Source organism: Mustela nigripes, chromosome 8, assembly GCF_022355385.1.
Source record: "Mustela nigripes isolate SB6536 chromosome 8, MUSNIG.SB6536, whole genome shotgun sequence".
Taxonomy (NCBI): domain Eukaryota; kingdom Metazoa; phylum Chordata; class Mammalia; order Carnivora; family Mustelidae; genus Mustela; species Mustela nigripes.
Genome location: NC_081564.1, coordinates 55,574,695 through 55,589,486, shown reverse-complemented (window position 1 = coordinate 55,589,486; position 14,792 = coordinate 55,574,695). Strand labels below are relative to the sequence as shown.

The 14,792-nt window shown below is 42.9% G+C and overlaps 1 protein-coding gene across 2 annotated transcripts in view; it reads right to left on the bottom strand.

Moving 5' to 3' along the window:
- Positions 1–315: 315 nt before the first annotated feature.
- MOCOS (molybdenum cofactor sulfurase) overlaps positions 316–14,792 on the bottom strand; it is a 56,615-nt gene continuing 42,138 nt past the window's right edge. The window contains exons 13-15 of one of the 2 annotated variants that reach the window (XM_059409480.1): positions 11,966–12,104; positions 2,907–3,011; positions 316–507 (exon numbers count right to left, since the gene is read on the bottom strand). In XM_059409480.1, coding sequence (XP_059265463.1) covers positions 376–507; positions 2,907–3,011; positions 11,966–12,104 — 376 coding nt within the window. In that variant the 3' untranslated portion in view covers positions 316–375. Of the gene's footprint in view, positions 508–2,906; positions 3,012–11,868; positions 12,105–14,792 lie in introns of those variants that run through there. The other variant, XM_059409481.1, reaches the window with a different exon arrangement.

Here is a 14,792-nt window from a genome sequence, read left to right as displayed (position 1 = left end):
TCTCTGTGTGTGTGTGTGTGTCTCTCTCTTTCTCTCTCAAATAAAGAAATAAATAAAAATCTTAAAAAAAAAAAAAAAAAACTCATCAAATTAGAGTTATCCTACTTCAAACACATAGGGGGAGCTCTGGGGCTGTGTTCGCTTCACAGAGCACAGAGGCCTCAGAACGGGCCTCCTGAGCCTGGCAGGGCACACAGGGAGAGCAGGAGCTAGAGGAAGCCCACAAGAGCTCCCTCTATCCCCAAGAGAATTCTCCTTGTTCAAAAGATAGCGGTCTACTGAGCCATGTGCCAATCTGAATAAAAGTGGTCAGAGTTGTAAAAGAGAAATTTTAATTTATGCTGAAAAAACGTTTTAGGAGGCAACATCTTGATGTTAGTCAGAAGCAGGTAAATCATGGTGCTTTGCATTTTCTTTCAACACAGGGAGCACCTGAGATCCTACAGACAGGAAACGTGGGGAAGACAAGTCTAAAGACATATGCATCAGGTACACTCCAAAGTTCACCTGTGAACAAGACAGCAGCAATAAGCTAGATTATTTTAGCAGTTGAAAATTTTTTTAACTAATAATGCTCAATTAAAATCAAGTCAAATCTTTAAAGACATGTCCTAAAATATAATGAGAAACAGGAACCCCAATTTCGAACACCAAAGATTCTCATTTAAAATGTCCTTTCCCAGGGCTCCTGGGTGGCTCAGTCAGTTAAGTGTCTGCCTTTGGCTCAGGTCATGATCCCCAGGTCCTTGGATCAGGCCCCACATGGGGCTCCCTGCTCAGTCGGGAGCATGCTTCTCCCTTTCCCACTTCCCCTGCTTGTGTGCTCTTTCCCTGCATCAAATAAATAAATAAAATCTTTAAAAATAATAATAAAATAAAATCTCCTTTCCCAGGGTCCATGGGTGGCTCAGTTAAATGCCCAACTCTTGATTTCAGCTCAGGTCATGATGGTGAGATCAAGTCCTGTGTGGGGCTCCACAGTGAGTGTGGACTCTGCCTGGGATTCTCTCTCTCCCTCTCCTTCTGCCCCTCTCACCACACACATACTCCTGCTTGCATGCATCTGTACACATGCTCTCTCTTTCTTAAAATTGAACAAATACATACATATATACATATTATCCTTTCCCGACAGTTACCCCACACCTGTTAATGGCTGGACCCATCCTTTTTTTCCTCCTTCCTATATACCCAGAGCTTCCAGTAGGAGGGCCTGCAACCCACTCTCTGCTTCTGACCTCTATCAGGCCAATTTCTGCTCTGTTCCCTGATGTAAAAACTATTTTATGAAAATAATAGCAAAATCCAGCATTTTCTTTGATGTGATTTTTTTTTAAATGTGGTGTAGGTTACATTCTCCAAACTCTCTAGAATAAAGATGGAAGGTCCAAAATACAGAGTTGTGTGAATCTACTCCACATTTGCCACCAATGCAAGTGAGCCATAAGAACCCTTTGGAGCATGCAATGTGCTCCCAGACCCAGCCATTGCTGTGATACCATCAGCTGGATGCCCCCCGCATTCTAGGCATCAGGCTAGGGGCTGAGGCCAAATTAATTCCTAAAGATTGTGCACATTCAGATAGATGAAGGGTACACATGAACTCCCTGTAATCTCTTTGTACTTTATCTGTAAATCTAAAATTATTCCAAAAATTACCTAAAAAAAAAAAAAAAGATGTGTACACATGAGAATTACAGTGATTCTAAGAAGTACTATTTCCTTCCATGCCCCTAAGTATTTGGGCCCACCCATCCCCTCCCCAGGCACTTTGCATGGTGCAGCCTCAAGGTCCCCACACCCCCAGGTGACATAGTCTGCTTCCACTGAGCGGACAGACACTTGGTAAAATACTCGAGTGCAGACCATATCTATCCTGCATCCATAGGGAGTTATATACTATGAAACCAACAAAGGTACATACTATGAAACAAACATTCTATAAAACAAACACAGGAAACAAAACAGAACATTTTACTGTGAGTTAACCTTCTAATTTATTACTGGAGAGAGAGTAATATTTACATTATTTCAGTTCATGTTCAAGAAAGGCTCCATGCAGCCTGACTGCTTACCTGGCTTCCTAGAATTCTTGGCAAAAAAACAACAACAACAACAAAAAAAAAAAAAAAAAAAAAAAAGAAAAGAAAGAAAGAAAGTACTAGCCTAGACATAGCTCTTCCTAAAGAATCAGTCCGTTAGTAGTTCAGTTTCTATCATCTGGCATCCATGAAAACAACATTGGGTCATAGGAAACCTCAAGAAGACATCTTACAGGGCTTCTGAGAGTGAAATTTACTGAATTTGTCTGTGCAGCTACTCTACTCACTAGAGGGCATTCTATGCTCATGAGACATCTGTGGTGAAGAAAATAATGATCAAGACAATAAAATTACTTTGCTTATTTACTCATTTCTTATTTATACCCCATATCTCTTCACTGAAATTTGAGAGTACCAAAAATACACATTATAAGACTCAAAAAGGTAAGGAAATGGAGGGAAAGGAAAAACAAGATGGCGCCATGGAAGAGGTCAGAATCTTAATGGTAGCCCATCAGCCGTAGAAAGTCTTCCCACTTCCTTTTTTTTTTTTTTTTAAGATTTTATTTATTTATTTGACAGATAGAGATCACAAGTGGGTAGAAAGGCAGTTAGAGAGAGAGAGGGAGGAGGAAGCATGCTCCCTGCCAAGCAGAGAGCCCGATGCGGGGCTGGATCCCAGGACTCTGGGATCATGACCCGAGCCGAAGACAGAGGCTTTAACCCATTGAGCCACCCAGGCACCCCAGGTCTTCCCACTTCTAAAACGTACTCAGCACTACTACTCAGAACTACAATTCTGGTGTGGATAACAAGCCAGGATCTTAAAACAGAGGTCATATCATAACTTGCAATTATGCTTACCTTTCTTTCGCGACTCTCAGAAAGTTTTTGGAAAACATTTTGGTTTCGCTGCCCTGTTTGCTGGTCGATGCAAATTATCTGGCATCTGTGACAAGGCCCTGAAACCTGGAAGGTGAGAAGGGAAAAGACAACATTTCCATGAAAGTGACCAGACATTCCCACTGGGCAGGGAAGAAACTGAGTGCAAGAGGCAGAATCCAGCTCCACTCACACAGGGGGCTTATCATACTCTGACTACAAGGAGCCAGAACAGGGCACCTCCTCACAGGGTCCTGGGGAATCATCCGTGTTTGCTCATCAGCTGAAAACCTGCTGCTTCAGGGCTTTGTAGAGAAAGAAAAGAGTGGTTGCAGATCTTGGATGATTATCTCTGGTTTCTTCCTGGATTCTCCCAGGAAGAAAAAAACTAACTGATTGTAGAGTAAACTAGGAGAAAATAAATATCCACAGCCCCAGCACAGAGTCACCAGTAAGAACCTTACTGTGTCCATGACCCTCTGACCCAGAAATTTCACTACCAGGAATTTCACAGAAGAAAAGAACCACAGCTGGGGCATCTGGGTGACTCTTGGTTTTGGCTCAGGTCACAATCTCAAGATTATGAGATCAAGCCCCACATGTGGCCTCTATGCTCAGCTCCAAGTCTGCTCAAGACTGTCTCCTTCTCCCTCTGCCCCTCCTGCTTGTACAAGCACTTTCGCTCAAATAAATAAATCTTTAGAAAAGAAAAGAAATGAATCACAAGTACAAACAAAGCTTCATGTACAAGGATCGTTCTCACATTATGTGTAGTAGGGGAAATCTGGGAGTATCTTAAACATCAAACAGTAGAGAAGAATGGCCACACTCCATGTATGTATCATGCAGGTATTAAAATTAATCTAGAAAGGGCTTGAAATAAAAGGGGAAGTATTTATGTCTATAACTGAGATAAGTAGGAAACAAAATCACATGTGTATTCATGTATATATGTATATATATGTGTCTTAACAGGGGTCATACCATATAGTAGAATGTCTATTAGTCTGTCATGAGCACGAATTGCTCCACAACGAGAAAATCTCCCATAAATGTTAACACAAAAAAAGAAAGTATGCACTTGGCAGTAACAAAATGCTTCTTTTTTTGCACATATAAAAAGGGCAAAGGCACTTGATTTTCTCCTTCAGATCTCTGCTCACTCATGGGCAAACACAAAGTATGCACTGAAATCAGAAACAACTAAATGTGGATGTGTCTTGGCCTGTTCCGATTGCTCTCCTTCTGGCTGGTGGGCACCAAGCCAGGGGAAACATAACCTCACTGTGGTACCAAAGTCAGGATGTGCAGGCCTCCATAAGCAGCGAGGGGGTGTTGTACGGGGCTCTGCCCAGCACTGGCCCTGATCCCGGGCAGACATACCACCTCTCAAAGCCTCATTTCATCATCCAACCCCTTAGCTTGACTCAGTGAGAATTCCAGATACTAATTCTAGGATGCAAAGCCCAGACCTGGCACTTAGTCATGCTCAAACATGGAAGCTCTCATGATTATACATAAGAATCCCTCAGATGGAATAAGACTTCCATAAGATCAGAAGACTAAACCCACCAGGATCAAGAACAGAACATTCTATTTTCTCTGCCTAGGATATTATACCCCTCTGAAGCTGCTGAGCCATGACCCTCAGAGATGTCCCCAGCAAATGTGGTCCCGAGAGGAAAGTATACAGCAGTACAAGCCTTTTTCAAGAAACAAGAAAGGTCTCAAGTACACAACCTAACCCTATACCTAAAGGAGCTGGAGAAAGAACAGCAAAGAAAGCCTAAACCCAGCAACAAAAGATAAATAATAAAGATCAGAGCAGAAATCAGTGAAATAGAAACCAAAAGAATGGTATAACAGATCAACAAAACTAGGAGGTGGTTCTCTGAAAGAATTAATAAGATTGACAAACTCCTGGCTAGACTTATCAAAAAGAAAAGAGAAAGGACCCAAATTAATAAAATCATGAGGAGAGATCACAACCAACACCAAAGAAATACAAACAATTATAAGAACATACTATGAGAAAATATACACCAGCAAATTTGACAATCTGGAAGAAATAGATGCATTCCTAGAGACATGTAAACCACCATAACTGAACCAGGAAGAAACAGAAAACCTGAACAGACCCATAACCAGTAATGAGATTGAAGCAGTCATCAGAAATTCCCAACAAACAAGATTCCAGGGCTATTGGCTTCCCAGGGGCATTCCACCAGACAGTTAAAGATTAACAACTATTCATCTGAAACTGTTCCAAAAAATAGAAATGGAAGAAAACTGCCAAACTCATTTTATGAGGCCAGCATTATCTTGATCCCCAAACCAGACAAAGACCCCATCAAAAAGGAAAATTACAGACCAATATCCCTGATGAACACAGATGCAAAAATTCTCACCAAAATACTAGCCAATAGGATCCAACACACATTAAAAGGATTTTTCATCACTACCAAGTGGGATTTATTCCTGGGCTGCAAGGCTGGTTCAATATCCACAAGTCAATCAATGTGATACAATGCATCAATAAAGGAAAGAACAAGAACCATATAATACCCTCAAAAGATGCTGAAAAAGCATTTGACAGAGTACAGCATCCTTTCTTGATCAAAACTCTTCAAAGTGTAGGGATAGAGGGTACATACCTCAATATCATCAAAGCCATCTATGAAAAACCCACAGTGAGTATCATTCTCAATGGGAAAAAAAACTGAGAGCTTTTCTACTAAGATCAGGAATATGGCAGGGATATCCACTATCACCACTGCTATTCAACATAGTACTAGAAGTCCTAGCCTCAACAATCAGACAACAAAAAGAAATTAAAAGCATCCAAATTGGCAAAAAAGAAGTCAAACTCTCACTCTTTGCAGATGATATGATACTTTATGTGAAAAACCTAAAAGACTCGATTCCAAAACTGCTAGAACTCATACAGGAATTCAGTGAAGTGGCAGGATATAAAATCAATACACATAAATCAGTTGCATTTATATATACCAACAACAAGACAGAAGAAAGAGAAATTAAGGAGTCAATCCTATTTACAATTGCACCCCAAACCATAAGATACCTAGGAATAAACCAAAGAGGCCAAGAATCTGTACTCAAAAAAGTGTAAAGTACTCAGGAAAAAATTGAGGAAGACACAAAAAAATGGAAAAATGTTCCACGCTCATGGATTGGAAGAACAAATATTGTGAAAATGTCTATGCTACCTAAAGCAATCTACACATTTAATGCAATCCCTATCAAAATCCCACCCATTTTTTTCAAAGAAATCAAACAAATAATCCAAAAATTTATATGGAACCAGAAAAGACCCTGAATAGCCAGAGGAATATTGAAAAAGAAAACCAAAGTTGGTGGCATCACAATTCCAGACTTCAACTTCAAGCTCTATCACAAAGCTATAATCATCAAGACAGTATGGTACTGGCACAAAAGCAGACACATAGATCAATGGAACAGAATAGAAAGCCCAGAAATAGACCCTCAACTCTATGGTCAACTAATCTTCAACAAAGCAGGAAAGAATGTCCAATGGAAAAAAGACAGTCTCTTCAACAAACGGTGTTGGGAAAATTGGACAGCCACATGCAAAAAAAAAATGAAACTGGACCATTTCCTTACACCACACACAAAAATAGACTCAAAATGGATGAAAGACCTCAATGTGAGACAGGAATCCATCAAAACCCTTGAGGAGAACACAGGCAGCAACCTCTTCAACCTCAGCCACAGCAACTTCTTCCTGGAAACATGGCCAAGGGCAAGGGAAGCAAGGGCAAAAATGAGCTATTGGGACTTCATCAAGATCAAAGGTATTTGCATAGCAAAGGAAACAGTCAACAAAACCAAAAGACAACTGACAGAATGGGAGAAGATATTTGCAAATGACATATCAGATAAAGGGCTAGTATCCAAAATATATGAAAAACTTCTCAAACTCAACACCCAAAGAACAAAGAATCCATTCAAGAAATGGACAAAAGACATGAACAGACATTTCTGCAAAGAAGACATCCAGATGGCCAACAGACTCATGAAAAGGTGTTCAATATCAGTTGGCATCTGGGAAATACAAATCAAACCACAATGAGATACCACCTCACACCAGTCAGAATGGCTAAAATTAACCAGTCAGGAAACAACAGTCATTGGTGATGTGGAAAAGGGGGAAGAATCTTGCTACACTGTTGGTAGGAATGCAGGCTGGTACAGCCACTCTGGAAAACAGCATGGAGGTTATTCAAAAAGTTGAAAATAGAGCTACCCTACAACCCAGCAATTGCACTACTGGGTATTTACCCTAAAGATACAAATGTAGTGATCTGAAGGGGCACATGCACCCCAATGTTTATAGCAGCAATGTGCACGATAGCCAAACAACTATGGAAATAACCTAGATGTTCATCAACAGATGAAGGGATAAAGAAGATATGGTATATGTGTATATGTATGTGTGTATACACACACACACACACAATGGAATAGTATGCAGGCATCAAAAGAAACGAAATCTTGCCATTTGCAAAGACGTGGATGGAACTAGAGGGTATTACACTGAGTGAAATAAGTTATTCAGAGAAAGACAATTATCATATGAGCTCTCTGATATGATGAATTTGAAAGGCAGAAGGGGGGTTATGGGGGTGGGGAAGGAAAAAAATGAAACAAGATGGGGTCAGGAGGGAGACAAACCACGAGACTCTTAATCTCACAAAACAGAGGGTTGCGAGGGGGTGGGGTGGGGGATAGGGTGGCTGGGTAATGGATACTGGGGAGGGTATGTGCTATGGTGTGTTATGAAGTGTGTAAGCCTGATGATTCACAGACCTGTACTCCTAGGGCTAATAATACATTATATGATAATGAAGAAGAAGAAGAACAATAACAACAAGAGGAAGAAGAAAGAAGGAGGAGGAGGAGGAGAAGGGATCCCACAGAAGGGATGTCCCACCAGCCCTGGACCTGGGGGCCCCATCCAACAGACTACACTTCAAGTAAAAATCCTGTCACTTTGGTAAAAAGACTCTCTCTTAAAACAGTTTCTCAAACTGGCAGAAGGAAAGATATTTTCCAGGTACTTCTTTATAACACCAAGACAAAGAAATCAATTTTCTTAAACCATTGTCATTTTTAAGCTTTTTTTCTAGTACTCTTTTATCCATTGGGATTTTTTTTTTAATTATTTACAGTGGGGTGCCCGGGTGGCTCAGTGTGTTAAAGCCTCTGCCTTTGGCTTAGGTCATGATCCCAGGGTCCTGGGATGGAGCCTGATATCAGGCTCTCTGCTCAGCAGGGAGCCTGCTTCCTCCTCTCTCTCTGCCTGCTTCTCTGACTACTTGTGATCTCTCTCTGTCAGATAAATAAATAAAATCTTTTTTTAAAAGTTGTTTACAAGGATACATATTCTTTGAAAAATAACTCAAATGATACAGAAGTTTTAAGAATTAAAAGAGGAGCTCCTGGGTGGTTCAGTTGGTGAAACATCTGCCTTCAGCTCAGGTCATGATCCTGGGGTCTGGGGTAGCAGAACTGAGCCCAGCAGGGGACTCCCTGCCTGATGGGGAGCCCACTTCTTCCTCTCCCTCTGCCTGCTGCTCCCTGCTGCGTGTGCTTTCTCACTCTCTTTCAAATAAATAAATAAAATCTTTAAAAAAAGAATTAGAAAAGAAAGCACTCAGCAGTGGCCTCCCTCTCTGTCCCCAGAGGCAAGCAGCTGCTAGCAAGGCTGTAAGTTTGACTCTGGCTTACAGCAGGACACTCCCTGGGCTCTTAGAGGCCACCCCATGCCCTCCCTGTTGGCATGACTTCACAATACATATTAGACGCCCTCCTATGTCTGTACTCAGAGACGACCCCATTCTTGGGCTTTGCCATGATGCCTGGCATTCCTGGGGACTGATGTTCCCCATTATGCTATGAAGCCATGTAAACAGTTTCTAATTCTTTGCTCTTGTCACTGATACTGTGATAAAGGTCTTAATCCACACAAACTTCTTTGCCATTTAACATTTTTTTAGCGTCGGGCTCTTTAAATGAGATTCTCAATTTACCCTAAAGATAAAGGCAACAGGTATCAAAGTTTTAATGACTTGATGATCCCCAGGGAAAAATTACTTTCTAAAGGAGATGTGCTAAATCTTTTGCATTGCCAACAGCCTCCGCTTTAGTACTAGCATCGGCAAACGTCTTTTAAGCAGTTAGTTTTTAGAAGACACAGTACTAACTACAGTTGCTACTTTTTAGTGCCTACACAAAACTACATTGTATAAATATAGCACAACTTATTTAACCAATCTCCCTTTTGTAGATACACAGGATGTCCTCCAGTTTTCCGTATTTATAAAAGCACTACAATAAGCAAGATTGTAATACTGCTCTGCACGCTTGTATTACAGTATTTTATGGAATAGACTTCTGCCAGTGAAAGTTATTAGGTCAAAGGGCTGGCATATTTTTACTTTTATTAATGTTTATTAAAAGCAGTGACCTAAAAAAAAAAAAAAAGAAAAGCATCTCAGGAAAGTTTCTTAAAGACTCTTTCCTATAAACTTGAGAGGCAGGGTTGGGGGCCATAGCGGGTAGGGAGGGAAAAAATAAAACAAGATGGGATTGGGGAGGGAGACAAACCATAAAAGACTCTTGATCTCATGAAACAAACTGAGGGTTGCTTGGGGGTGGGGGCGGGAATAGGGTGGCTGGGTGACGGACTTTGGAGATGGTATATGCTATGGTGAGCCCTGTGAAGTGTGTAAGCCTGATGATTCACAGACCTGTATCCATGATGCAAATAATACATTCTATGTTAATTTAAAAAAAAAAAATGTAAGAACACAAATAGCCAAGAGAAATGGAGGAGGTAGAAACATAAAATTCTTAGTCTGGAGTATTATCTCCTTTATTGGGGAGAATTGAGGATTAGGAGGGATGTGGGGTCACCCTACTCATACCTACGGTCTTGTCATACTTATTAGTAACATTCCATTTATTGTAAGGTCACCCAGGATAAGGAGAAAGACGTGAATATCTAAAATTACTACTAAAATGCCAAAAGGCAAACAGATTGGTCCTTGGCTAAGAGAGTAAGCAAGAAACACCTTAGATTTTCTAATCAAAGGCTCAGAATTGTCAGTCCTCGTTATGTAAATTTTGTAATCCTTCTAGTCTGCTGCTTCATTCAGGAACGGTATGCACACTCTGGAATGATGGACACAGTTAACAAACAGGAGGGAAAGCGATGAAATGGTGCTCCCACACAAGATTCACAGATGTGGGGCATGCGCACAGAGGTGAGGAGAGAGAGGAGGAGGGAGAGAAAAAATAAGGATTTGAGGCCTACAAAAAAAAAAAAAAAGACTCTTTCCTGTATTTCTGTCCCCGAGTACCTGAAGAGGCACAGGTGTTCTTGTTTTCAGGACTCACTGTGACCGTGAAAGGAAGCTAGTTCAAGTTCTTTCGCTTTCTTCTTTTCTTCCTTTATTTCTCCCTCCTTCTCTCCATTTCTCAAACACCATAGATTAATGCCGGTCTGGTATCAGGCAGGATACGAGAGCAAGTGTCTTAAAGACACAGCAGGGACACAGCAATGGGAAATCAGAAGGAGAAGAGGAGGTCGGGAGGCAGGGATGAGGGGGGCAGGAGGGGGGAAGGTTGGTGCCAGAGACAGGTCTATGGGAGTGAATGTCAGACAGAGAAGAGATTGCTTTCTTCAAGGGGGAGTGGCTGCCAGGATAAGAGGAACTTTGGGGAGTTAAATGGATAAAAGAAATTCTTTAGGACTTTTTGTGCCACGCAATTCAACTGCCTTCTAAAACCTCAGACCTCTGACGTTCTTCAGTAAAGATTTTGGTGCTTGTTTCCTGCTTTTCTGGGTATTACAGTGCTGTTCCTTCCAAATGCAGAGCCTTCCTTCCAATTTGTTCCTTCCAAATGCAGAGCCGGGACACAAGTGACAGCCACTTATACCATCAAATAATAACACTCTTATCACAATAGTTTCACCCCCCCACTAAGAACAGAGCACATTCCCTGCAGATGACCCATTCTTCCATCCCTAGCTCTTCCTTATCTTTCCTGGCTACTCGTTCTCTCAACAGCTCCTGAGCATGTTGAGTCCTGAGACCAGGACTGTTCTGGGCTTTAGAGGGACAGCAGGAAACAAAACATACTTGGGCCACCCCACCTTGTGTGCTCTGAAGGCATACAGAGGTGCCACGCAGAGTTGAACCTTCCCAAGGAGGGGACATCTGAGTGGAGGCCCTAAGTGGCTGCAGGAAGAGCATGCCGGGCAGGAGGGACAGCAGGAGCAAAGGCACTGAGACAGGAAGCATGGCACGTTTAGGAAATGGAGAGAAGGGCCCTGTGGCAGGTGGGGGAGGGCTAGTGAGCTCCCAGACACCGGAGAAGTCAGAGGACTCGGGTTTCAGGGGCTCTCATTGGCTCCGAGGAAGAATGCAGGTTTTAGCCTAAGACTTCCTCCCATCCCACATGATTTGGGGAGCTCAGAGGCTGGGTAGAGAGGGCAGGCCATGGCTTTGTCTCTGCCAACGAGCTCCTCCACAAGGGCTGGCAAGGCCAGAAGGCAGAGTGAGGGAAGAAGGTGGAGTGGCCGTGGGCACTAAGGGAACATCAGGTGTCTGGATCTTCCGCCACAAGCCCCGGACGGCAGGAAAGTCCAACAGGTTCCAAGAGGATAAAGTTCTCACAGACACAAGCATTCTAAGAAAACAGAGTTTAAGCCTAAACACAGTGATATGGTGAGGAGGCACTGAGCCCGCGATCACCAGTACACTACATATTTTCTCTGCCCCATGGAAGGGACCACTGCCACCTTCGTGGGGAATAAGCCCTGGGTCCTTCCAGAGGGAGCCCCAGAATGCGATGTCACACACTCACCTGCTGAAGTTTGGCGGGGCAGAGTCAAAGCCAGGGAGGGCTTCCCGCCTACCACCCTCCTGGCCTCGAATAGAGGTCAGTTTCCATTCGCAACCCTTGAGGAAGGAACCGAACTTCCCCCAGCTCACCTGGAAATGCAAGGAATCAATTGAAATCTCATTCCACTTCTCTTCTTCAAAAGCCCTTGTTCCGTTGGTAATAATATTGGCACGGAACCGTGAGATGAGGTCTTCCATTGAGAATAATTCCTCCTTTCCATTCTCATCACTGTTTAAGACATATCAAATGGGGGGGGGGGGGAATGGGGAGGAGTGGATAATTGCACTGTTGTAATTATCCAACATTTCTAGCACTCGATGCCTGACTTCACCAACTGTCCTCTGGCCTGAAGCCTAGATGATCAGAACAAGCTTCTACCACAAGTGGAAGGCCAACAGAACACCCATCTGTTAAACAGACCTTGAGGGTGTCCCCTGGGAGATAGTCTCACCTCCATGGACAGGCCTCCTAGAACTGGTGGCAAGGATGAGTAGATCTTAGCTGAAGAGATGAACGACTCTGGAAACCAAGTGAACGGGGATCAAGTAAACCAACTTCTATATAAATATCCATTCTACAGGGTGAGTCTGGACGAGGCGTTTAGGGAGCATCGATAGGCTTAATTACCAAGGATCTATAATGTTCCAAGAGCTCATACTCTTTTTGGATATTAGAACATCACAAAGCAACAGCAAGTACATTCCCCACAGAGGACAGACTGGTGGTTACCAGAGGCGGGGGGGGGGGGGGGGGGGAAGGGGGGGGGGGGGGGGGGGGGCAGGCAAAATGGGTGAAGGGAGTCGAAAGATACAAGCTTCCAGTCATAAAATACCTACGTCACAGGGATGTAACCTACAGCATGATGACTATAGTTATTAACACTGTGCTGCATATTTGGAAGTTGCTAAGAGAAAAATCTTAAAAGCTCCCATCACAAGAAAAAGAATTATCAACTACATATGGGGGCAGATGTTAAGCAAACTTATTGTGGGGATTGTTTCTCAATATATATAAATATTGAATCATTATATCATATATCTGAAGCTAATGTAATAGTGTATGTTGATTATAGCTCAATAAAAACAAATTCACTTCCTAGCTTCCAGCCTGTTTGCAGTTTTAACTAGCATATTAGTTAAAATAACTAATTTTATTAGCTATTTTAATGAAATTTAATTTAAATTTTTGTAACTCTTGTTTACAATTTTTGTTTACTGCCATGAGGCCCCATGAAATGACTTTCTGAGCCTCCAAGCACCCCTTCCCCCAAGGGAAAAAGCACTGGGAAAAAAAAAAAAAGCCTCTGAAAACTTCAACAAAAAAAAACACACTGTACGATCCCGTTATATCAGGTTCGAGAACAGGTGAAACTGTGGTGAACAAAATCAGAATACCAGTGACCTTTGGCAGGACTGACTAGAAGGGGATACGAGGAAGATTCGTGGTTTACTAGGAATATTCTCTACTTGATCTGGGTGGTGGTTAAATGGGCATATACATCTGTAAAAATTCACTGAGCTATGGGCTTACGATTTTTGTGCTTTGCTGTGCTTCGGTAACAAAATCTTTTTTAAGTTGGGGGGTGGGGCAGAATTCTTAAGTAGGAGTGGCATTTTCCCTGGAAACAGAACCTGAAAGGCTCTGGTGGAGGATAAGGCCACATCGCCATCCCCTCCCCGAGCAGGGAATGGTGTGTGAAAAGCCAGGAGCCAGGAGAACCCCATCTAGTTTTGATACTGCGTGTGACTCCCATGACCAAAGAGTAGGATGGTTTCCTCATCTGAAATGCAAGGGCTCACACTTTCCAGTCCTAAAATCCTTTGATTCTGGATTTACCTTCCAAGTTACAAGCCCTCCTTCTGTGCTTTGTAAAAGGAAAAACTTGATGTTCAAAAGCTATCGTGGTCAGCATATGGATTATAGAGTCTATCAAATTTGAAAGTAGAACAGAGACACCAACCAGAGAGTCCCAAGCGACCCTCCCAGGTTCTAGAAACAGGCTGGTCCTCCTCGCTCCTCCCCGCCCCACCCACTTCCTGCTCCCCAGCCCTACATTCAACCAGGAAGTATGGCCCCCCTCCTGGTAGGAACCAGGATGCAGCAAGCCTGTCTCTACCTCCTAGTTTTGCACACCACAAATCCCAGACGACCACTGCCCTGCTCTCTCCAGGGCTCTAGGGACCTGGGGAGGAGTGTCACACGGTGCCAGAACAGCTTTGTGAACAGCCGGGGACCTGCCACTGCATCAAACTTCTGTACCCAAGGAAGGCGAGCTGGGCCATGGCCGGGGAACTCTGTTGTGTGGTTTTAGCAAAGGCTATAAAGAGGAATTACTACAAACAGTGCATCTGTGTCATTTTTATTAAGCTGTATCAATACATGCTTATGAGCATGCACACAGGACCACAGGGCATGTGAGTCACAGGATCCCCAGCTTGTGATGACAGGCGTGGGCACAGCTCTCCTGGCCGATGGACTAAGGACAAGCAGCTGGTCCCAGCTCTCACATAGTAATGGGCTGATTTTTTCTCCCTAATGGTCTGATTCCCTTGGGACTTCAATGTCCTTTAAAGAACAATGAAGAGGGTTGAATGAACCCTTTCTAGAGGTGACCCTCTAACACGCCAGGGCCCTTGGAAATCACTGGGTGAGCATAGACAGGCAGTGGTGCCGGTTCTGTATGACAATACAGGCAAACAGCTTCTAGAGCTACAACTCTAAAAGCTCCCATAATCACCCTTCTTTCCACTCAAAATGACTGTGGAAGTAGGGCAAGGCTCCTAGGGGACAGGGAGTAGTGGGAGGGTGGGCCTGAAATAAAATTGGGTCAAGTCCAATTCAATTACAACAAATGTGAAGAAATAGAATGATTGAAAAATAAGAATTGGGGTTGACTAAGCACCATGAAGGCATCAG